The sequence below is a fragment of the Poecilia reticulata genome, chromosome 23 (genome assembly GCF_904066995.2).
Source record: "Poecilia reticulata chromosome 23, P_reticulata-male-v2, whole genome shotgun sequence".
Lineage (NCBI taxonomy): Eukaryota > Metazoa > Chordata > Actinopteri > Cyprinodontiformes > Poeciliidae > Poecilia > Poecilia reticulata.
The window spans coordinates 511200-532112 of record NC_088852.1 but is presented as its reverse complement, the minus strand read 5'-3'; the positions used below and the strand labels follow the sequence as shown (position 1 = coordinate 532112).

The 20913-nt window shown below is 48.9% G+C and overlaps 2 protein-coding genes and 1 long non-coding RNA gene across 18 annotated transcripts; 1 reads left to right on the top strand and 2 right to left on the bottom strand.

The window, feature by feature from the left end:
- Positions 1 to 609: 609 nt before the first annotated feature.
- On the bottom strand, positions 610 to 17388 carry LOC103459833 (protein-methionine sulfoxide oxidase mical3b-like). 16 transcript variants are annotated; one of them, XM_081604293.1, is made up of 35 exons: positions 17209 to 17388; positions 15069 to 15410; positions 14778 to 14985; positions 14588 to 14704; positions 14255 to 14356; positions 14025 to 14180; positions 13851 to 13951; positions 13170 to 13427; positions 12979 to 13094; positions 12781 to 12907; positions 12578 to 12671; positions 11899 to 12046; positions 11613 to 11809; positions 11395 to 11495; positions 11255 to 11317; positions 11000 to 11158; positions 10770 to 10856; positions 10491 to 10577; positions 9774 to 9857; positions 9165 to 9324; positions 7080 to 7159; positions 6949 to 7009; positions 6683 to 6800; positions 5268 to 5425; positions 5117 to 5185; positions 3902 to 4459; positions 3762 to 3832; positions 3318 to 3401; positions 3140 to 3187; positions 2834 to 3076; positions 2349 to 2442; positions 2161 to 2211; positions 1992 to 2091; positions 1851 to 1924; positions 610 to 1781 (listed from the first exon to the last, which is right to left on the bottom strand). In XM_081604293.1, exons 2-35 carry the CDS (start codon positions 15330 to 15332, stop codon positions 1606 to 1608), a joined length of 4614 nt encoding a protein of 1537 aa, XP_081460419.1. In that variant the 5' UTR covers positions 15333 to 15410; positions 17209 to 17388; the 3' UTR covers positions 610 to 1605. The 16 variants fall into 16 exon arrangements, 14 of the variants coding, with proteins under 14 accessions (XP_081460419.1, XP_081460424.1, XP_081460420.1 ...); XM_081604298.1 differs by lacking the exon at positions 17209 to 17388 and adding an exon at positions 16356 to 16754 and having other exon boundaries at positions 3318 to 3395; positions 3762 to 3826; XM_081604294.1 differs by lacking the exon at positions 17209 to 17388 and adding an exon at positions 16344 to 16753.
- Positions 2446 to 2648, top strand: LOC145550242 (uncharacterized). The gene is made up of 3 exons (XR_014086163.1): positions 2446 to 2490; positions 2531 to 2550; positions 2589 to 2648. It is a non-coding gene; the product is annotated as an uncharacterized LOC145550242 (long non-coding RNA).
- A 1144-nt stretch (positions 17389 to 18532) lies between the features above and the next one.
- Positions 18533 to 20215, bottom strand: LOC103459792 (ladderlectin-like). The gene is made up of 7 exons (XM_008401653.3): positions 20093 to 20215; positions 19973 to 20002; positions 19841 to 19882; positions 19663 to 19757; positions 19022 to 19147; positions 18852 to 18951; positions 18533 to 18740 (listed from the first exon to the last, which is right to left on the bottom strand). The coding sequence occupies exons 1-7, from the start codon at positions 20139 to 20141 to the stop codon at positions 18670 to 18672; spliced, it is 513 nt and encodes a 170-aa protein (XP_008399875.1). The 5' UTR covers positions 20142 to 20215; the 3' UTR covers positions 18533 to 18669.
- Positions 20216 to 20913: the final 698 nt, after the last annotated feature.

Below are 20913 nucleotides of genomic sequence, written 5' to 3'. Positions count from 1 at the left end.
TCAGTTTTTCCATAAAAACATCCAAACTGGATTCAAAGAACATGAAACTCAAACATTTTGGATGATTAACGTGAAGCAGCTGGTTCCAGGGGTTAATTGGACACAGCTGGGCGGTTCAGGTGACACACGGTCACCAAGGAAACGGCCTGGAGACGCCTTCAAACATGCAAGGTAAGCAAAACACTGACCTAAAGCCGTTTCCCAGCCCTGGTCCTCCAGGCTCACCGCCCTGCAGGTGTCAGGTGTTTCCTTGCTTCAGGTGTTTGTTGGGCTGCAATCAGCCGAATGAGGGAAGTTTCTAAAACATGCAGGTCGTGGTGGGAAACTGCTCTACAGGTCAGAAATCCTCTGGAGCATCAGGGGTTCCCCACGGCGCCGACTGGGCCCGGTTCGTTTCCAATCAGCAGCTCAGAGTGGAAGATGTCTGAGCCTGTTAGCATCCGCACGGAGATGCTCGTCACCACGGCGACTCAGAACAAAACACTTTGGACTTTCTTCCAACTTTATCTTTTAAAAAAGTTAAACAACACGGCAAATGGAAAATCTGGACATAAATGTAGCTGAAACTAGTTTGACCTAAAAACTGATTGGCAGGAAGTGAAGAACCCGTCCAAAAAGAGATTTTATTAAACACAGGAAGTGACATCACAGAGGGTTACAAGACCTGCTGAGGAAATAAGGCAGACGGTGATCAGAACAATCCGGTTCTGCAGGAAGCCGAGTTCAGGTCACATGACCATCAGCTGGCTCATCCCATAATACTGTGGGTTACCATGGTGACACATGACGAAACTGATTATTAATCTAGTTTAATCCCAAAATAACTGGAATAATCTGGGATTATTTATCCATTTTTATCTTATGGTTTTGTATTTTAACATTTTTAAAACGGTTTTATACTTTAATATTTTAAAAGTAACATTTTATTCATTGTACATATTTACATTTTTAGTTTAATTTTCAATTATTTTATTTTTCCAATAACCAGGGATTATTCTGTTAGTGTTTAAAACCGGATTCAGATTTATTTAAATAAATCTTTATTTTTTTCCACATTTGTCAAGATCTTTATATTTTATGACATTACAGTCGTTTTGATATATTTATAATTCCATGTTTTTTATTTGAATAAAAAAAACCTTTGCAATGTTTGTTAATTGAGTTTAAATTTTACTCACCAGTTTAAATCCTTATTTGTTTTAGAATCCGACCAGGACGGATCCAGCAGGTTCACAGTTTTTATGTTTATCAATCTTAGTTAATTTGATCATTAATTGGTTTTTATTTTATAATCACCAGTTAAAGAACTTAATTTTTATTTTTTAACAATCCTTCATAATTCCAGTGGATTCGGTTTTCAGTTATTGTTCAGATTATTCGGATCAAAGATCTTCAGATTGATTATTGATATTGGTTCTGATCGTCTGAAATCTGAATCAGAACCAAATTATGACGTTTCTGCAGGAAGTTCTGCTTTAAACCAGGTCCAGAAAAACCTTTTGGGTCAGTTACCAGAACCAGAACCAGAGGAAGAAACACCAACTGAAGTCCAAACTAACACTTTAGCCAGAACCAGCAGAACCTCCAGGTTCTGGTCCGGTTCCGTCAGGCCCAGCTGAGCGCCCCGGCCAGCAGAACCTCCAGGTTCTGGTCCTGCTGGCGGTCCAGTAGGCGCTGCTCCTCCAGCAGCGCCACCAGGGCGTCGCGCTGCTCCACCACCTCCAGCATCTCCTCCAGGATCCGCCGCTCCTCGCCCAGCTGCTCTTCGCCCTTCAGGTGATCTGAAACATCGGCCCGGTTAGACTGCGGCCCGTCCGGGTCGGAACCCGGTTCTGTTCGGGTCGCCTCACCGTCCACGGCCATCCGCTCCCTCAGCTCCTGCTGCAGGCGGCTCTGTCGGTCCTCCAGCTGCAGCTCCCGAGCGCTGAAAGCAGAACCGCCTTCAGTCCTGACCCGACCCGGTTCCGATCCATATCCACTCACATACTCACAAGATCATGAGTTCCGACTCGTATCGGACCAGAGAGTTCTTCTGCTGGACCAGCCGGAACCACTGCTGCATCAGAACCAGGTTGTCCAGTTTGCCCAGTCCTGCAGTCACAGCAGAGCCGAGCATCAGGCGCCGTCGTCATGGAAACACTACAGGTAACACACACTCACCTCCCAGGTGAAGCTCTGTGTCTGGACCGTGGCTGGAGTCCTCCCAGTAGTCTGACAAGAACCAGAACCAAGAGTTCAGGATCGGGTTCGTTTAGATTCAGGTAGCAGCTGCTGGTTCTGGTCGGGTTTCCTTTGGGTTTTATTAAAACCCAGGTGTGTGTTCAGGTGTGTTCTGCCGCCTGGCTCACCTGCTTCTCCTCGCAGAGCTTTCTCCACCATCACTCCTCTCTCCTCCAGCTCTCTCTGCTTCACCTCCACCTGCTGCAGCTGCCGCTGGATCATCTGAAGCAGACGGAGCAGGATCACGGTCTGGACCTCACCTGTCCTCAGGTAGACCCACCTGTCCTCAGGTAGACCCACCTGTCCTCAGGTAGACTCACCTGTCCTCAGGTAGACTCACCTGTCTCAGGTAGACTCACCTGTCTCAGGTAGACCCACCTGTCCTCAGGTAGACTCACCTGTCTCAGGTAGACCCACCTGTCCTCAGGTAGACTCACCTGTCCTCAGGTAGACTCACCTGTCTCAGGTAGACCCACCTGTCCTCAGGTAGACTCACCTGTCCTCAGGTAGACTCACCTGTCTCAGGTAGACCCACCTGTCCTCAGGTAGACTCACCTGTCCTCAGGTAGACTCACCTGTCTCAGGTAGACTCACCTGTCTCAGGTAGACTCACCTGGGCCTTGTGCAGCCTCTTTAGCTGCTCCTTCTTGGCCTGCCTCCTGGCCGCTCTCTGGACTCGGCGGGTGATTTTGGCGTCCAGGTCTCCGTCTTCGTCCCCTTCCTGTTTCTGGAACATGGTCTCGGTCACGCTGAGGCTGGATGGCTCTTTGGACGGGACCAGGACGCCCAGAACCTCCGTGGGACAGGAAGACTGTCCATCCGAGTCCGGGACGCTGTCCCTCACGCGCTTCTTCCTCTGAAACAAATGGCGGTTCACACCTGGACTAGCAGCATCGCTTGCAGGACAGGTGAGTCTTACCTTGACACCATAGGACCGCCTGAAGGCCAGAGCATGAGGGACGTAGACCTGCAGACACACAGGAAGTGGACACAAGCAGAACCGGAAGGAGTTAGTCAGCTAGCGGAACCTCTTGGACTAACGAAGGTTTCAGGTTCGGCTGAGATCGTCTCCAACCAAACCGACTCTCGGTTCCTACCTGCTGGTTCTCCTCTTCATCCTCCTCTTCCTCCACGGAAACTTTCTGCAGTTCAGACACGAGATCGAACAACTGCAACTGCAACTGGAAGACCAGGACGTCACAGTCCAGGTATTAGTCTGATCCACAGTCCAGGTATTAGTCTGATCCACAGTCCAGGTATTAGTCTGATCCACAGTCCAGGTATTAGTCTGATCCACAGTCCAGGTATTAGTCTGATCCACAGTCTGCTCTAAATCCTTTACATTACAGGAGTCTGTGTTAATCCAGGTATTAGTCTGACCCTCAGAGATTTGACTCCGCCCACTTTCTGTTCCTATTACGTTACAAACTGTTCAAATTTTCTGAATTTTGTTGTGTACTGATCTTGTCTCTGATTGGCTGATTTTTAATGTATTCAGTGATCTTGTCTCTGATTGGCTGGTTTGTGTCAGGTGTCCTCACGTTGTTTCCGGGTTTCAGCAAACATCTCTGCAGCAGCGTTGAAGACTCCAGACTCGACTCCTCCCCTGCGACTTGGGAACACAGGAAGTAGTGTCATTACATCATCACTGTGACATCACCCTTTCTTATTGCATCATCACCTGTATCCCTGCTGTGATTGGTTGGGAGCCTCCTCGACTTCTCTGCAGGTAAAGTCCCGCCCCTCCGTTTCTGCTCCTTTCTGTTTCCGGGTAGAACTGCCTTCAACAGGCCTCTGGCTCCGCCCCCACCGAGCTCCACCTGGCCAGTGGGCGGAGCCTCCCGGAGCTTCTTGAGGCGGAGGAGGAGTGCTCCGCCTCCAGGAAGCAGAGGGCGGGTGGGGGGCGGACCGTCTCTGTGGCTCCGCCTCCTCACTCCGCCTAACTCCTCCTCCTCCTCCTCTGGCTCCGCCTCCCGGTCCTCCTGCTGGATCAGCGGCTTCTTCTGGGGCAATTCAGGTGTGATGTCATCAAAGGAGCCCCGCCCCCCTGCTGTGGGCCGTTTCTGCGCTGCTGTCTCCATGACAACCACAGGTGAGAGGGGAGTGTTGGTGATGTCAGCGTCAGGGGTGGAGTCTGATGAGGTGACAAAGGAAGCGGTGGAAGGCGTCGGGGCAGTGGGCGGAGTCAGAGAGGAGGGGGCGGAGCCTCGCTGCACAGGTGGGCCCGGAGGAGGAAACTCTGGGGGGGGGAGGGGGGGGAGGGGGGGGCAGGGGGGGGGACCTGGAGTTATAAATCAGCTACAGTAAAGAAACACAGACCAAAACATCCCGAAGCTACAGGAAGTAACAGGCTGGAGGATTTCAAAATAAAACAAGGAAATAGACAAACAGTAAAAATATGAAAAACCAGAAATAAAACAAAAATAATAAAAAAAGAATTACTGTAATAATTATTATTATTAAACCAAAAAGAACAAATGAATCTGAAGGTCGTGGAAATAAAAACACAAAATTACAGGACGTAACAGAGGCTGGAGGATTTCAAAATAAAAGAGGAAAAATTATTTTAAAAAAGCATATTTAGATATAAAAATAATAATAAAATATGATCTAATTACAATAACAAGTGTATTCATATTGTATTTATAATTATTATTATGGGTAATGTGGTTATTATTGTTAGTATTATTATTAAATAAAAAAGAAGCATTCTTTTCAACGTATTTTTTTTTTAGTTTATTTTTTGTACATCTTGATTATTGAATATGGAACGGATTAAAGAAAAGTTCAGTTTTCTGTTATAATGTCAGAATGGAAAAAGTCAGACGTGTCAGAAACTCCATCAATAAAGACTGGAGAGTTCTGGTTCTGGTTCTGGTTCTGGTCGGGTTTCTACCTGCTTCCTCCTCTAACAGGAGCCACAGACCTGAGCGGCGCTCCGTCTCCCAGGGGCTGTACTCCCCCTCTACCAGCAGGGGGCGACACAAGACACACCAGATGAAGCAGCACACACACACACACACACACACACACGGACTGGAACTCACCGTCGCTGGACTCGTCTTCAGCGCTGCCTTCCTCTTCCTCCTCTTCCTCTCTCAGAGTTTCCCACCTCGAAGCGTTGACCTCCTGTGAGGTCAACCAGCCTGGACCTTCATCCTCCTCTTCCTCACAGCCTGGACCTTCATCCTCCTCTTCCTCTGAGCTGACAGCAGGAAACACAAACAATTCACTGAAGATGAATATTTACATTAAATATCAATTTGCAGCGTAATTATCAGAAACATCAGATTTACTGTCAGCCACTGATAAAACAGGACAAATGATCAACATAAGGAAATAAAATAATTTCAAAGCCTGAGAGCAGAAATGTATTTAAAATTATTCACTTTTTACTTTTCATTACATCTCATTTAGTGGGATAGAAGTTTCTGTTGAGGAGAAATCTCAGGATAATTCTGACTTTCATATCAACTTTCATCCATTTTCTGTCCTCCCTGGTCCCTGTTGGGGTCAGGAGGGTTTTTTATTCATGAAGTTTTCAAATATTCTAAAAATATTCATTTTTACTGCAATTCAACTGGTTAAAAATATAATAAAGTTTGAACAACTTCCAAACTTTGTGACACAAAAATTAATACAACTTTTCTATATAAATATGTTTTTGGTTCTTAAGATCCTCCGTATTTAAAATATTACTTTTATCTGATTTGGGTATGATTAACTGATCAGATATTTAGGTTTTTCAGAGCTAAATTCAGAATGTTAAAAACGTTATTAATCACATTAATATTTACCGTTTTTAAATTTAACTTTAACTGAGTTTCGAACAGAAAAATCAGCTTTTAGCAGCAAAAATACATCAATGTTTGGTAAAAGTGAGGAAATGATTGAAAAATCCTCCCAAAAAACTTAAAATCTGTTTATTTTCAGAGATTTTAGAAAAATGTAAGACATAAACGTTTCTAACAGAAAAATCTAATCCTGCAGGTCAGAGAGAAGGAAATTAGTTTTCCAAATATCTAGAAAAAATAATTTTAAAATTTTATTTCCAGTTTAAAATACTTAAATAATTCAGACATTAATATAAAAATGTTTCACTTTTGCATAAATTTAAAGTTAGAAAAGAGAAGAAAATTAAAACAGTCAAATTTTCACTTGATGAGAAAGTAAAATAAAAACATTTTAGTTTTTAATTTCTTCCACTTGTTTGTAATAATTAAATCTTTTTAATTCAATTGCAATCCATAATCTCATTTAAATAATGTGACATTGATTGCTTTCCATATATTGTTAAGGTTTAACTGAAATCCTAATAGTCTGAATTATATTTTTAAACTTTTCTATCTTTGATCCAGAGTTTTTTCCTGTGAATTTGACTCTTTCAGTTTCTCACTTTAAAGCGGCTGTAGAAACACATATTTTTGGTCCTGTTGGACTTCCGTACGTCTCCATCCCTCACCTGACATGCACACCTTGGCTCAGGTTGACCCGGTTCTGGACCTCCTCTGGTACCTCCTCCTCCTTCCTGCGGTTCTCCAGCTCGATCCGCTCTGGCGTCGCCGCCATCACAGACGCAGCTGCAGACACAGCAGCGCAGCCGCGCACACACACAGACACACACACACACACACACACACTAAAGCCCACATCGACCCAGAGGTTTAAAGCGGCGGCCTCCGTGTCGACTCGTATGCAGACTGACGTGAACAGGTGAGGCGGCCTCACCTGAAGACCGGCGCCGCTCGCTCAGAGAGCCGGAGAGGGAAGCGTCCGAGGACGGAGACGGCTGCAAGACAAGACAGCCCATGGTTACCATAGCAACCACCTGCAGCAACAGGCGCGGGGTTTTTCCTCACCGCCGATGTTCCCGTGGGAGTCGCTCTCTTCCTGGGAGCGGCCGGCCGGCAGTCGGGATGCTGCAGGCAGCGAAACCTTCCTGAGACAGAAGACCGAGACAACGCCGTCCATCAGCGCCGGGACGGAGCTGCCCCGCCTTTATAGCCGCATGCCTGCTTCAAACACAGGTCATGTGACCTCCGCGCCCCCATTGGCTGCTGAGCTTCACACACACACAGCAAGAATCCAGTCAGATAAAAACCCCACAGAGCTGCAGCGCAGAGACCCGAGGTCCTTCACATGACGGCATCATGTGGCTGCTGCTGTGACGGCAGGGGGCCACACGGGGGCCCCGTGGCTGGCAGGGGGCCACATGGGGGCCCCGTGGCTGGCAGGGGGCCACATGGAGGCCCCATGGGTGGCAGGGGGCCTCATGGGTGGCAGGGGGCCGCATGGAGGCCCCATGTGTGGCAGGGGGCTGCATGGAGGCCCCATTGGTGGCAGGGGGCCGCATGGAGGCCCCATGGGTGGCAGGGGGCCTCATGGGTGGCAGGGGGCCGCATGGAGGCCCCATGGGTGGCAGGGGGCCTCATGGGTGGCAGGGGGCCGCATGGAGGCCCCATGTGTGGCAGGGGGCTGCATGGAGGCCCCATGTGTGGCAGGGGGCCTCATGGGTGGCAGGGGGCCTCCATGCGGCCCCCTGCCACCCATGAGGCCCCCTGCCACCCATGAGGCCCCATGGGTGGCAGGGGGCCTCATGGGTGGCAGGGGGCCTCCATGCGGCCCCCTGCCACCCATGAGGCCTCATGTGTGGCAGGGGGCCGCATGGAGGCCCCATGGGTGGCAGGGGGCCGCATGGAGGCCCCATGGGTGGCAGGGGGCCTCATGGGTGGCAGGGGGCCGCATGGAGGCCCCATGTGTGGCAGGGGGCTGCATGGAGGCCCCATGGGTGGCAGGGGGCCGCATGGAGGCCCCATGGGTGGCAGGGGGCCTCATGGAGGCCCCATGGGTGGCAGGGGGCCAGATGGGCCTCAGAACCTCTCATACTTGCAGATAGGTTAAGGACGACCCCAGCTCTGCAAAGGTCAGAGGTCAGGACCTGGTAGTTACTGAACCTCAAACTCCACACTGTTCTGGTTTATTGTTGCCGTGGAAACGGAAACCTTCAGTTCATAAAGCTGATGATGAATCAAAGCAGAAGTGAGCTCATCTTCAGGCTTCATGGTTGTAGTGTTAGCCTCATTATGTCAGCTAAGCGTGACCTTTGACCTTATAAATACGTTGGATGACTGGTGATGTTTCAACACTGAACTATTAGTTTGTGTCCTCAGTGCAGATTAGATCGTCTGAGCAGGAGGTTTATAAACGGATCCAAGCAGCAGAGCTTCCTGGTTTCCATCCTAAAGGTGAACCTGATGTGTTGGTCTCCGCTGTGAGCAGAGTGTGATCCAGTTCTGGTTGCTATTTTTAGCTCAGACTAGCAGCGCTGTGGTTTCATGATGCTGCAGATAAACCGTCTCTTTGCTGCTGCTGATGGAAACGCAGACGGCGGTCATGAGTCGGCTGATGAAAATCTCCGTGTCGTGAGCCTGGAGGTCGACAAACAGCTGCTGCTTCACCAAACTCAGACAAACAACAACTGACTCGGATTAAAATGAGGCTGGACATGGATGATGCCAATAACCCAGATTTCAGGTGAACTGATGAGATAAATTTAGATTTCTGAAACCTGATTTAAACATTGATTCATTTACAAACTGAAGGTTGGATGTGACAACATGATTTAACTGACCTTCTGTCCAGGTGAGTTTTTCTACCTTTAGGTTTGATTCACAGCAACAGCCTGAACTTAAGATTCATTATCAGAAAAAGTTTAACTGCCAGAACCCGCAGCTTCGTTCTTAAAGGGAAACTACCCCCTGTGAAAGCAAAGCCCCGCCCCCAGACGAACAGCAACATCCGCCGCAGTGGGCGGAGCCAAGAGGTGATGGGGGCGTGGTCAGCAGGACAGAAGCTCTGTTGCTAACCACCTTCTTTTAAAAAAAACGACTAACGACAAATGTAGCTACTTTTTCCAAAAGGTCAGAGGTCATCTGTGAACTGACCGGCGTCCTGGTCGTAGCTGTAGGAGACCAGCCTGAGGGGGGCGCTGCAGGAGTCACAACGGAAGCAGCTGCGATGGAAGAAGAGCCCCTCGGCGCTCAGACGCTCCATCACATAAACCTTCTGCTTGCAGAAGAAACAGACGTCGCTTCCCACAGAGACCTGCAGGGACGGAGACACCGATTGGACAGGAGGACAGAGGGACAACGGAGAGACAAAAACCAGAGGACAGGGGAGGACAGGGGCTCAGGGGAGGACAGGGGGTCAGGGGAGGACTGGAGGACAGGGGAGGAACCAGAACCCAGACTGAAGAACAACCGAGTAAAAAAAACATGAAATGTCTTCGCTCCTCTTACTCCACATCCATAACTTGATTTTCTACTGAAGCAGAACCGGACCAGAGGCTGCCGGGTCCGGTTCTGCTGGGTTCGTGACAAACTGGAACCAGGTCGGATTTCTGCAGCTCCTCCAACCACAGAGGGAAACAGTTCAGCCTTTACCTCCAGCAGATCTGATGATTCTGATGGTCTTCCTTCCACTCAACTTTCTATGAAGGCACCACTCCTGCCCTCTAGTGGCCATTCCACATAAAGATGAAGAAACCTTCTTACCAAGCTACTCTGCTGCTGACGCTGAAAACGGCTGGTTATCTGCTCAGCCAATGAACTCACTCCACCGGTGTACAGCTGAAGACACTTTGGACACAGACACAGAGGGACAGAGAGGACGTGAGGGGACAGAGAGGACATGAGGGGACAGAGAGGACGTGAGGGGACAGAGAGGACGTGAGGGGACAGAGAGGACGTGAGGGGACAGAGAGGACGTGAGGGGACAGAGAGGACGTGGCGTAAATCACAGCTAACTGATCTAAAGTTCTCCATCTTCAGCAGCACAATCAGTGTTTCTGTTCTCACAAGACAAACTAAACCAGCCAATCAGGATCGATCCTCCATTAATTCAAAGCGTTCAATGGCGGCCATCTTTACTGAGGTCAGACTTCCGGTCTGGACTCTCCTGCTGCTGATTTTTGAATTTCTGCTGCCAGTTTTGCTGGAAGCTGCTGCAGATGAACTGAAACTCTGATTGTGGAAACATTCTGGGGATTTCTGGGTCCGGCTGCACAAAGTGCCCAGTCAGCAACCCGTCCAGCTGTCGGGGCGGTTCGGCAGGCTCCCGGGCCCATCAATAGGAACCATTCATGGGGTTCAGCTGTTGTGGGTCACATGCGGCGCTGGGACGGTTGCAGCCACAGGACACAACGAGACACAGGACAGAGGAGGTCCGGCGGGTTTGACCGGGTCACGTGACATCACGTCCAGCACCGGTACCTGCTGGTCCCGGCTGGCGGCCCACTGAGACTTGATCCTCTCCCTGAAGCGGAAACTCATCTGCTCCTGCTGGAGGGTCCGCTTCTTCTGGCAGAGACAGGGCAGCGCAGAACCGTGAGTCCGGCCCGCACCGGGCGGGTTCGGGTTCTGCTGGTAACAAGTATTCACCCCCCCTCCCGGAATAATTGACCCTTTTCACTTTAAATGAGCTGGAGGTCTAAAAGAATCAGACATTCCCATCGAAATGTCGATTTGTGATTAAAATCTACTGGGTTTTACCGGTCTCCATGACGACGACTGCGCAGGAGGCGTGGCCTGCGGGGGGTCTGCGGACTCTGAGGGAGGGAGGCTGGATGGCGCCCCCTGCTGGTTATCAGGTGGAATTACATTATTGAGAACAAGACCTTAGTTTGACATGTGGTACAGGTGACGTCATAGAGGGAAGCTCCCGTCTGTTTCCTGTTAACATCATGAGTCGCACCGCGGACCCAGAGCCTGACTCCGCCCACCTGCTGACGTAGAGCGGAAGCAGAAGAAGACGAAGAGGTCACGCAGGTCGCAGAGCCCTCGTCCAGCTTTGCCTGCAGCTGATTGGCCATCAAACGAACTCTGGAGCGGCTGGTCCCGCCCACAAAGTTCTCTTCAAAGTCGCCATTAAAGTCACGTGACTGGAAGACAGAAAACAGGAAGACATGAAGATCTGAGACTTTACATGGAAAAATTCACAATGTTTCAGTCCATCCATCCATCCAGAGGTAGCTGACCTCCTGCAGCTCTCCGCTCTCTGGACTCGTCCTTCTCCTTTTGCCCAGAGCGTCTCCATGCTCCTGCAGAGGTAACAGGTCAATACCACGTAAATATGAGACAGAACACAGCAGACATGATGAGGAGGAGCCACTGGTACCTTTGGGTTTCTCTTCCTGGACGGACTGGTTCCCAGTCTGCTGAGGAGGGAGGCTGGAGTGAAGAGAGCTGCTCTCAGATCAGCATTCTGACTCAGGGAGCCTGGAACAAACGCCAACACCAGCTGCTTCACTGATGCACCATTTACTGGACTCATCTGACCTCACATCAGTTTGGGTAAAAAAAAAAAGTAAAAACTGTTGCAATGTTTGGTCTCACCAGCAGGGTGCGGTGACTCTTTTTGCAGCTGGTAGAACTGACTCAGGTACATCACCATAGAAAGAGAGTCTGGTTCTCCAACAGACGACATCTCTTCCACCGTCATCAGAGGTGAAATCCCAAACTCTTGCTCAGCCACGTCAAATGCGAGGTGGATGTTTTCCTCCACTGCCGACTCGTCCAGAGAGTCGTAGTCTCTGAGGTTGAACAATGTTTCAGGTCAGAACACAAGCAGTCTCCTGTGTTTTAATCACAAGCCTTAAAACATGACTGTCTAGTGTGTTACATCAGATCTGGTCGGCATCGGTGGATAAGAGCACAAAGGGCAAGGCCACTCTTCCAGGAAGTAGTCAGGTCACAAACAGCGACACCTCTGTAACCATGAGTCAGCTGCTGACACCAAGTCAGCAGCTGATTGGACTCAGAGAAGGACTCTGAGAAGGAAATGAGACGGGAGACCAAACGGATTAAAGATGCAACACTTTCAGAAAGCAGTTTCAGCAAATAAGGTTTGGGCATCTAAAGTTGATCCTCAACTATGGTCCAACCTTCACTGCACATCTGCATTGAGGCTCCTTATATAGCAGTTGAGTCCGCAGGTAAATGTTGCCATGCAGTTTTTTCTGGCTCTAAACGGCCCCCCACCCCTAACTGTTGGGTAAAGGGTTGGACTCCTGGTACTTACCAGGAGTCCAGGGCCTCACCTGAGTCCAGGTGAGGCCCTGATCTACCTGATCTGACTGAACTTGATCCTGGAGTCATTGTAGAATGATTATACCTAACTGATGTTTCATCAAGAACCAGTTTACCTCTAAAGACCCAACCAGAGCCAAAACAAACCAGGTGACCCACTGATTGAGGCGGTGGAACCAAAGAGGAGCCAGGTGAGCAGATCTCAGGTAAACCTGTGGCAGTGAGCCAATGGATGAACATTCAGGTAACAAAGGTTATAAAAGTTAAGTCACCTTGTCTTGAAAGTCTGGGGGAAGGCAGCCGGATAATATCACTCTCACTTGTGTTTAGCCCCGCCTCTTTACCTGTGTCTACCAGGTGTCTCACCTGGCAACCAAAGAATATCAACGTGAAAAGTAAGAAGTTTTCAGTGCCTTTATTTAAAGACAACAACATGAAAGAAAGCAACATGAAATAGCGTCTCTGTTGTGTTCACCTGAGCAGGTATGACAGTCAGAGGGCTGATGCTCACGTATCTTGTCACTGGATCTACGGTGAACATACTGATGCTCTTCTGCATGTTCTCTGGAGTCGTCTGAGGCAGCAGACGGTACAGACTCTCCCTAGGTGACAAAAGATCATGTCAAACCATGAAGCAAATCAGAAGGTTAATCATGTCCAGGTGAACTCTTACCTCTCAGCCAGGACATCTAGTGGTGCTCCACCCTGAGCCCAACTTCTGATCATCCAGGCTGAATCCAGAGCTGCTAGAAACCCCCGGGCCACACCTGTCCCCATCGGCCAAAAGGGCTGTAGACAGACAGAGACCTGTTCTAACCATGACCCACTGGTTGCATGTCTTTGTCCAGAAGACACCTATCTCACCTCTAGCAGACTGTCTCCAACCAACGTGACCAGCAGCTGGTGTCCGTGGCGCTGGCGAATCAAGGCAGCGTTTTCTGAAGCGTACATGCAGGTAAAGTCAAACATGGCGACGTCCGGCTGACCGTAGTGGTTCATGGCGAAGTCCAGGATTGGCAGCTGGTGATTGGTGGAGAAGTCTGCGGCCTCACGGGCGTATGCCTGCAAAGCATCCTGGTCCACATTCCCTCGAGAGAGGAGCTGCTCTGTGTCTGGAAAGTCCTGAAGGACGACAGACTTATGATACCTTCAACCCAAAGTTCGGTTGATCTTTGACTCCAGGTGTGATGGTTTGCTTTGTAACCACAGTCCTAGCTCACTACCAGTGGAGTGGCTACAGGTAAGTGATTTTACCTGGTCTGTGGCTCTGTTACCTTTAGAAGGACCTGAGGTGAGATTATCGGTGAAGTGTGTCATAGTGAGCTGTTGCCTGCAGTCCAGGTATGTCATTATTACCTGTATTAATGTGCCCTATCAAAAGTCACTCCAGGTGTGATCATTTTTCCTTGTAAGTATCTTCAAGGTAACTCTCACCAGGTGATTCTGGTGAGAGTTACCTTGTGACTCTATTGACTTCAGATGGTATAAGAGGGTGAACCAGCCACCACTTGCTACCAATAGAGCGACTCCAGGTGATTTACTTACCTGTACAATGACTCCTTTGTCCAAGAGACTCTGTTTCTTTGCTGTCATGACAAAGTAGTGAGTGTCGTCCTTGTAGTAGACGATGTTCTCCAGGTCAATACCTGAAACCAGGTGTTTATGTTAGACTGAGTTCCAGACCAGGTGTCTCAGTCAGACCTGCAGGTTCAGACGAACCAGTTTCTTGCCGCAGCTCCTGAAAGAACCTCTGGTTGAAGATGAAAGCCACTCCGCTGATCTCTTCCACTTTGGCCTCAGCTGAGGTGTTTCTGTTTTTGAAGTTGGCTGTGATGGCGATGGCCAGTTTCCCCCTGAACTCCTTACGCCTGAAACCTGATCACCAGAAAATCTCTTATCCGGGTCTTGTACCAATCATAAACAGTAGAAGGACGTAAATGTGTGCAAACCTGGCAGCGTGTTCCTGCGTCCATCTGCTCCAATGATGACGTCAAACTCCATCTGACTGACTGGGTGGGACTTTGGACTCACCTCCATCCTCCAGCCCTCCTCTGGACATGAGGACAGGTGATAGATCAGTTTGATTTATAAAGATGTAACTTGAACTTCAAGCCTTTAATCTAAACATTTCAGCTTTTAGTTGATTTAAAAGCTTAAACTAATACAAGAGTCTGAGGCCGTTTTCTCTGCTACAAATCTTTAGATACTTCAGTGTCCTTCATGAAAACTGGCTGGTTGTACTTTCCGCCTACACCCTCTTCCTTCAACCTCCCTGGCCTCACCGTTTCTATGCTGGTCCTCTGGTGGCTCCACCAGCTGCTTGAACTCAACATTGACATGAACTTCGGCCCCCAGGAGCAAGGCCACCTTCAGCAGAACGAGCTGCAGCTGGCGGATACCTGCACACAGGAGAGAGGTGGTTTTGACACTATAATCATGTCATCAAACAGAACCAGCTGGTCAAAGACTCACTGATGTGGTCGATGGAGCCTGCACAGAACTTTCCGTAGAACTTTTTGGCCCCGAGACCCCTCAGGTCGTAGATGGTGAAGGGCCAAAGGTGGAGCACGTTGTTTCTGGAGAACGACTCCCTTTTCTCCAGGACTACCACTCGGGCTCCCATGAAGCAGAGCTCCACCGCTGTCCTGAGACCACAAGGCCCCGCCCCGATGATCACACACTGATCAGTCAGAGGGGAGACAAACTGACCAATCAGAAACAGTTTGTCTAAATGCATAATTACAGAAAACGGTGAAGCCTCACAGTCATGTTTCTGCAGACCCGGCCCCTCTGGTACTCCTGCTGTGCCGCCCTCCGGTCCAGTTTGGCCCACAGAGCATTGGCCTTCCAGTAGTTGAGCCGCCGTTTGATCGGTTGGTAGAGAGGCTTTTCGGTGGTGCTGTGATCCAGCTGCAGATGTTCGCACAGCTGGCTGAAGCAGCGCAGCGCCGCCCTGCAGGTCGATGCTGACACAAACTCATCGAACAGCTCCTGAGCTTGGCATTCTGGGTAAGACTCATCTCCCATGGTGATCCCTCAAAGCTGCAGGGCATCATGGGAAGGGTGTCACCTGTTGGTGGGTCCCAGCTCCTCTTCTGACATCAGCTGAAAGGTAAAGAAGGACAAGTTCAGACTTCTAACCTTCAGACTAAGGTTGTTAGGTTTTTCACTGTGACTCCGAATGAGTGCTGAGTACATTTTGACAATTCAAATGAAACTTTAGAACACGGTCCAATACTCCCTTTACGCTGGATTAAAACTCTGCTGTAATATAATCTGCCAAAGCAGCGTCTATGTAGGGATTTTGAGATGTCTGCAAGATTTTGTGGGATCTTGGTAGGATTCTTGTGGGCAGCTCTTGAGGGCCTCCTGCAACTTTTAGATGTGTCTCAACTTCAACACACCTGAGTGAAATAATGAGGTCGTTAGCAGGACTCAGGAGAACCTGACTGCACTTAGGAGGTGATTCAGCTGTTGGATTCAAGTGTGTTGGACCAAGGAGACTTTAAAGGTTGCAGGACACCGGCCCTCGAGGACCAGGGTTGCCCACCCCTGATGTAGGGTCTTATTAGAGTCTTTGAAGCGTCTTTGTAAGATTTCAGGGTCTTTGTGAAGTCTTCAGGGAAGTATAAAGAAACCAGTGGTTTCCACTGCAACCCCTGGGAGCTGAGCATAGAAAAGCCCTTCAGCAGTGTTTAGAGGTCCTGGTTGGAGCCTGGTGGAGTTTTAAGGCAGCGTTTGTGAAATGCCGCCTCGGGAAATGATGAATGGAATGTAGTTAAAGTACCGGAGGTTATTTTTTTGGACAAGAAGAACCTTTTTTAAGTACTCTAGCAACAGCATGAGTCCCTTCACAAAGAAAAGGGTTTTAAAACCTTCTGGTCATGTTCTGTTGGGTCATGTAGGTCAAGAAGAGCAAAGGAAGTCTTCATCCAGAGTGAAATGGAGTCAGAGTTTGGTTCCACAGCAGCATCATAAGCTCTGATTAATTCAGAGCTTTGATCAATGGATCATCTGGACATGTAGAGGACGGATTACCTGCCAACCTACCGAGACTTGGACAGACGAAACACCTGCAGCCAAACGGGGATCCTACAAAGGTCTGAGGAAACGTCAAAGGCTGTAAATACTCGTAAAAGCCATAAAATTAGTTTTCATTCTTCAAGTGATTCCTCTATAAGTTCAGTTGTAGTTTAACAGTCCCAGAGGAACGGAGCCGGATCTGATCCAAGGTTTCTGCAGGAGAGGTTCTGTCTCCTCCGATGAGGTTCTGATGAGCTGTGCGAAGGCAAGTTTCAGGCACCTGAAAAAAGGCAAGTTGCTGAGATTTTCAGAAAGTGTCCAGAACTTCCTCTGGTGGGTCTCTAACCTCCAAACTGAGAGGAATAGCATCCAGACATTCAGGAATCTGGAGATTTTCAGCAGCATAAAGCAGATAAAGCTTCCCTCTCAGCTGTGATGGTCACATGGCCCAAACAAAGACGCTCTCACACACAGCCGACCCGTCCGTTCCAGACACCAGCTCACAGCCGGCCCGCTGTCTCATGGTCATCAGAACCAGAGGTCGGCTCTGACCCGGGGCAGCCAGGTCCAGACAGCAGGAGTTGACCTTCACCTTATTTCACCTCCCCTGACCTGCTGGAGCTGCAGAGTGAAAACTGACCTGGAGAATCTCTGCAGGCCATCAGCAGAACCAGCTTCACAGAAAACATGACAAGACCCACATGGTTCTACTGGACCAACCCATCGTTACCTGAATAAAACTCATCTGTGAACGTCAGAACTTTAACTTCATCACGGCTCTGAGAAGATCCGACTTTCTAACATTTGGATCAAGAAGTTCTGCAACGATCTGAGCGACAACATTCAGCTTAAAGTGTGAAAATGGGTGAAATGTACTCACATGTCAGCGTCTCCGACCGCCTGCAGCTCGTCTGACTGCTGCTGCTCACTGTTAATCCACCCTAATCACACACACACACACACACACACACACACACACACACTCTCTGTCACACACACATTACGCCTTTCTATCTGGAAGGACTTGGAGTTGGTTTCATTTCTAAAGCCTAACCCAGACGTTACTTGACCATAACAACTTTGGGCCCCATAAGGAGCAGAGGGACCTCGTAACGTAGTAGAAAAGCACAAACACACACACATCAGTTCTCACAGAACAAACAACCACAATGTCAGAGGTCAGGGGGCGTGGCCAGACATTAGCCCCGCCCACCACTGTCAAGCAGAGATCTAATTCTGATCGGAGTTAACGAGCTTAACGAGAACCAAGCAGCAATCCCATCTTATCCTGATCTGAGATATAGTAAGGAGTCACAACACTAACGGCGCCACCATCAGGATGAACTCAGTACTGCACAGTAAACACCTCCGGTTTCCATCCATCCATCCTTTTCTTACACCCTTGTCCCTCAGTGGGGTCGGGAGGGTTGCTGCTGCCTCTCCAGCTAACGTACCGGGCGAAAGGCGGGGTCACCTGGACAGGTCGCCAGTCTGTCGCAGGGCAACACAGAGACACACAGGACACACAACCATGCACACACACACTCACAACTAGGGACAATTTGGAGAGGCCAATAAACCTGACAGTCATGTTTTTGGACTGTGGGAGGAAACCGGAGTACCTGGAGAAAACCCACCATGTACAGGGAGAACATGGAGACTCCATGCAGAAAGACCGGGAATCGAACCCAGAACCTTCTTGCTGCAAGGCAACAGCTCTACCAACTGCACCACTGTGCAGCCCTCACCTCCGGTTTTCATATCTTTAACTCAGTCCAGTTGAATCCAAAACTATTCACACTCATAGCAGATATTTCTTCTGCCAAGAAGTTTGTTTCTTTGCCTCAGTTTTTATTTACATTTGGTTAAAATATGCTGGAAAGTATTCACTCCCTTCTCAATAATCAATAGTCACTGTTAGAGCAGCAATCAGAGCTTTCTGCCTGTGATTCATCTTCACTGATGAGGCTGAAAGGCCTCCTTACTATAACCCCACTCATTAACTCGCCCCAAAATGTAAATATTACTTCTAGCATCTGATTGGTCAGCTTACAAGTTAAAATCAGACCAAATTATATTAACTAGATATCTTTTGTCTCTGCCCACTCTTTACAATGGGGATTATTAAAGATCCTCTTTGGACCTTCATAGTGATGGTTTTTGTATTTATTGATTTGTGGCACTTCTGGACCTCCATAGAATCAGGAAATTCACTCCATCCAACGTGTTTAAACATTTTATTGACAATAAGAAACAGTTTCATAAAAACAAACATTTCTCCACTGGAGGATTTTACAGTGAAAACGGAGCGAAGAGAGAAGAGGACGTCTCAGCTCATCGGTTAGCAGCCAAACGGGTTCTTGAAGCAAATGAAGGGAAGGTTTATGGCGCACTGAGTATTACTCCAACCATCTGAAATAAGATGAGACCAATCACTGACCCGCTTCAACAGAACCACAGCAGAACTTCAAATGGACCTCCAGCAGCTGATGAATGAATATTTAACCAGAGAATGAGACTCACATTTCGAGTACATGTACATGCAGGGGTTGCTGGGGACAGATGAAAGGTGGTACCAGTTGGTGTAGTAGAACCCGTCCTGGTTGATCCACAGCCAGCGGTTCTGAAGGCAAACAGGAGGTGAATGAGTGAGGGTCTGACCTCAGAGTGAGGGGCGTTCATCCAGAACAGACCTGCAGGTAGAATCCTCCCAGCCAGGCCCTGGACTGACCGGTGGTCTGGATCATCTGCTGCAGGAAGCTGTACTGCCGTTGGTTGGCGACGGAAGCAAGATGGCTGCCAACACCGATACAGTGTTCCTGTTGGACACACAGCGAGCTCATGTAAATACACATGTACAAGTCGCTAACTAAATGTTTATCTTGCTAGAAAATGATTAAAATTTAAACCAAATATTGAGCATCAAACAATATAAACTCCACTAACAAATAATTTACCTTGTTAAATAAATGTGTAGCTTCAAATTAAATATTTAGCTTGCTGTCAAAATATTTAAATTTAAACTAAATATTTAGCTCTCACTAAATGCTTAGTCGCAAACTAATTATTTAGCTTGTTGACTACAGTAGCCCTCACCAAGACCCAGTCAAATATCAAGCCTCTAATGACTCAAAGTTCAACTCAAACTGTTAATTCAACGGTAACTCTTGATGTTCTCAGCATCACAATGTTGCAGATTCATATGAGAGCTACTTTGTTTCCTAAATTATTCATTATAATGAAGCTGCTGCCAGAGACTTTACTCATCATTTAGGTAAAAACTGCTCCCAAGGCTAAAGCCTCAGGCCACCAAGTCTCCATGATGAGGCCTAACCTGAGCATCGTGCCAGGACTTCGGGGAGCTGAAGAACTTGTAGCAGTGACCTCCATACATGAACCAGAAGTCAGGGCAGAAGTTGTAGCGAGGATCTGCAGAGGAAACATGGAGGAACCATCAGCTGGTGGAACCACTGAAACACAGCAGAGAGGGAAGAAAATCCAGGGACACCGACCCGCCAAGTCTGCTGCTGCTGCTGCTTGGGCCTCGTCTGATTCTGTGGAGAAACGACAGAAACCAGAACCAGAACATTTTTCAGAACCGCAGAACGTTTCTACCTTCACCGCTAATGCTAAAGCTAACTGACCTGCAGGCAGCGGCTTGTCTTCCGCCGGAGCTGCAGAGAAAACAAGAGAACGATGAACACATGAATCAGAGAATGATGAACACACGAAAGCTGCGTTGCAGAGCCGGGTTCGGTCCAGACCTGCCAGCGCAGCACTCAGCAGAACCAATAACATCAGGACGGTCTTCATGGTTCTCCAGATGTCTTCCTGCAGGTAAAGGTGAGTTAATGCTGGACGGCAGAGGAGCCTGTCCTTATGGAGGCTGGAGAGGCCCCGCCTCCTGAGGAGAGGCCCCGCCCCTGTGGAGAGGCCCCGCCCCTGTGGCGAGGCCCCGCCCCTGTGGAGAGGCCCCACCCCTGTGGAAAGGCCCCACCCACTGTCTGTTGTTGATAGGTGACAGGAAGTAGTTTTAACTGGAAGTCCTGACCAGATAAGTTATCTGCTCCATGGTGTGACCTCCAACCAGACCGGCGTACAGAACCGGTTCTGGTCGGATGTTCTGGGTCACAGTTCTGCTGACAGACCTAGCGGTGACCCGGTTTCAGTTCTGCAGCAGAGGCTAGAGCAGGGGTGGGCAAACTTGGTCCTGGAGGGCCGGTGTCCTGCAACTCTTAGATGCCTCCCTGGTCCAACACACTTGAATCCAACAGCTTAATCAACTCCTAAGTGCAGTCAGGTTCTCCTGAGTCCTGCTAACGACCTCAGTCTTTGACTCAGGTGTGTTGAAGAGATGGAGATGCATCTAAAAGCTGCAGGAAACCGGCCCTCGAGGCCTGGAGTTGCCCACCCCTGGGCTAGCGGGTTTCTATCTCAAGTGTTCTGAACTGTAAAGATGCCTCTCTGAGGCTCCCCGGGCCTTTAGAGGAGAATCAGCCCACAGCATGACGGCTCCTCCACCGTGCTCAACAATGAGGCGTTTTAACAAATATTCACCTTTTGTTTCCCAGCTGGCCGTCCTGCA

Bases quoted from the DNA above. Each gene is read 5' to 3' on its own strand.
- LOC103459833 (XM_081604293.1), bottom strand. From the start codon at position 15,332: ATGGGAGATGAGTCTTACCCAGAATGCCAAGCTCAGGAGCTGTTCGAT. The intron at 11,159-11,254 runs GTCAGCTACCTC...TCTGTCTTCCAG, and splicing joins AGAGCGGAGAGCTGCAGGAG to TCACGTGACTTTAATGGCGA. The intron at 2,212-2,348 runs GTGAGCCAGGCG...GGTTCTTGTCAG, and splicing joins AGCTCTGCGAGGAGAAGCAG to ACTACTGGGAGGACTCCAGC.
- LOC103459792 (XM_008401653.3), bottom strand. From the start codon at position 20,141: ATGAAGACCGTCCTGATGTTATTGGTTCTGCTGAGTGCTGCGCTGGCA. The intron at 19,883-19,972 runs GTCAGTTAGCTT...GTTTCTCCACAG, and splicing joins AGACAAGCCGCTGCCTGCAG to AATCAGACGAGGCCCAAGCA. The intron at 18,741-18,851 runs GTGAGTCTCATT...ATCTTATTTCAG, and splicing joins CATGTACATGTACTCGAAAT to ATGGTTGGAGTAATACTCAG.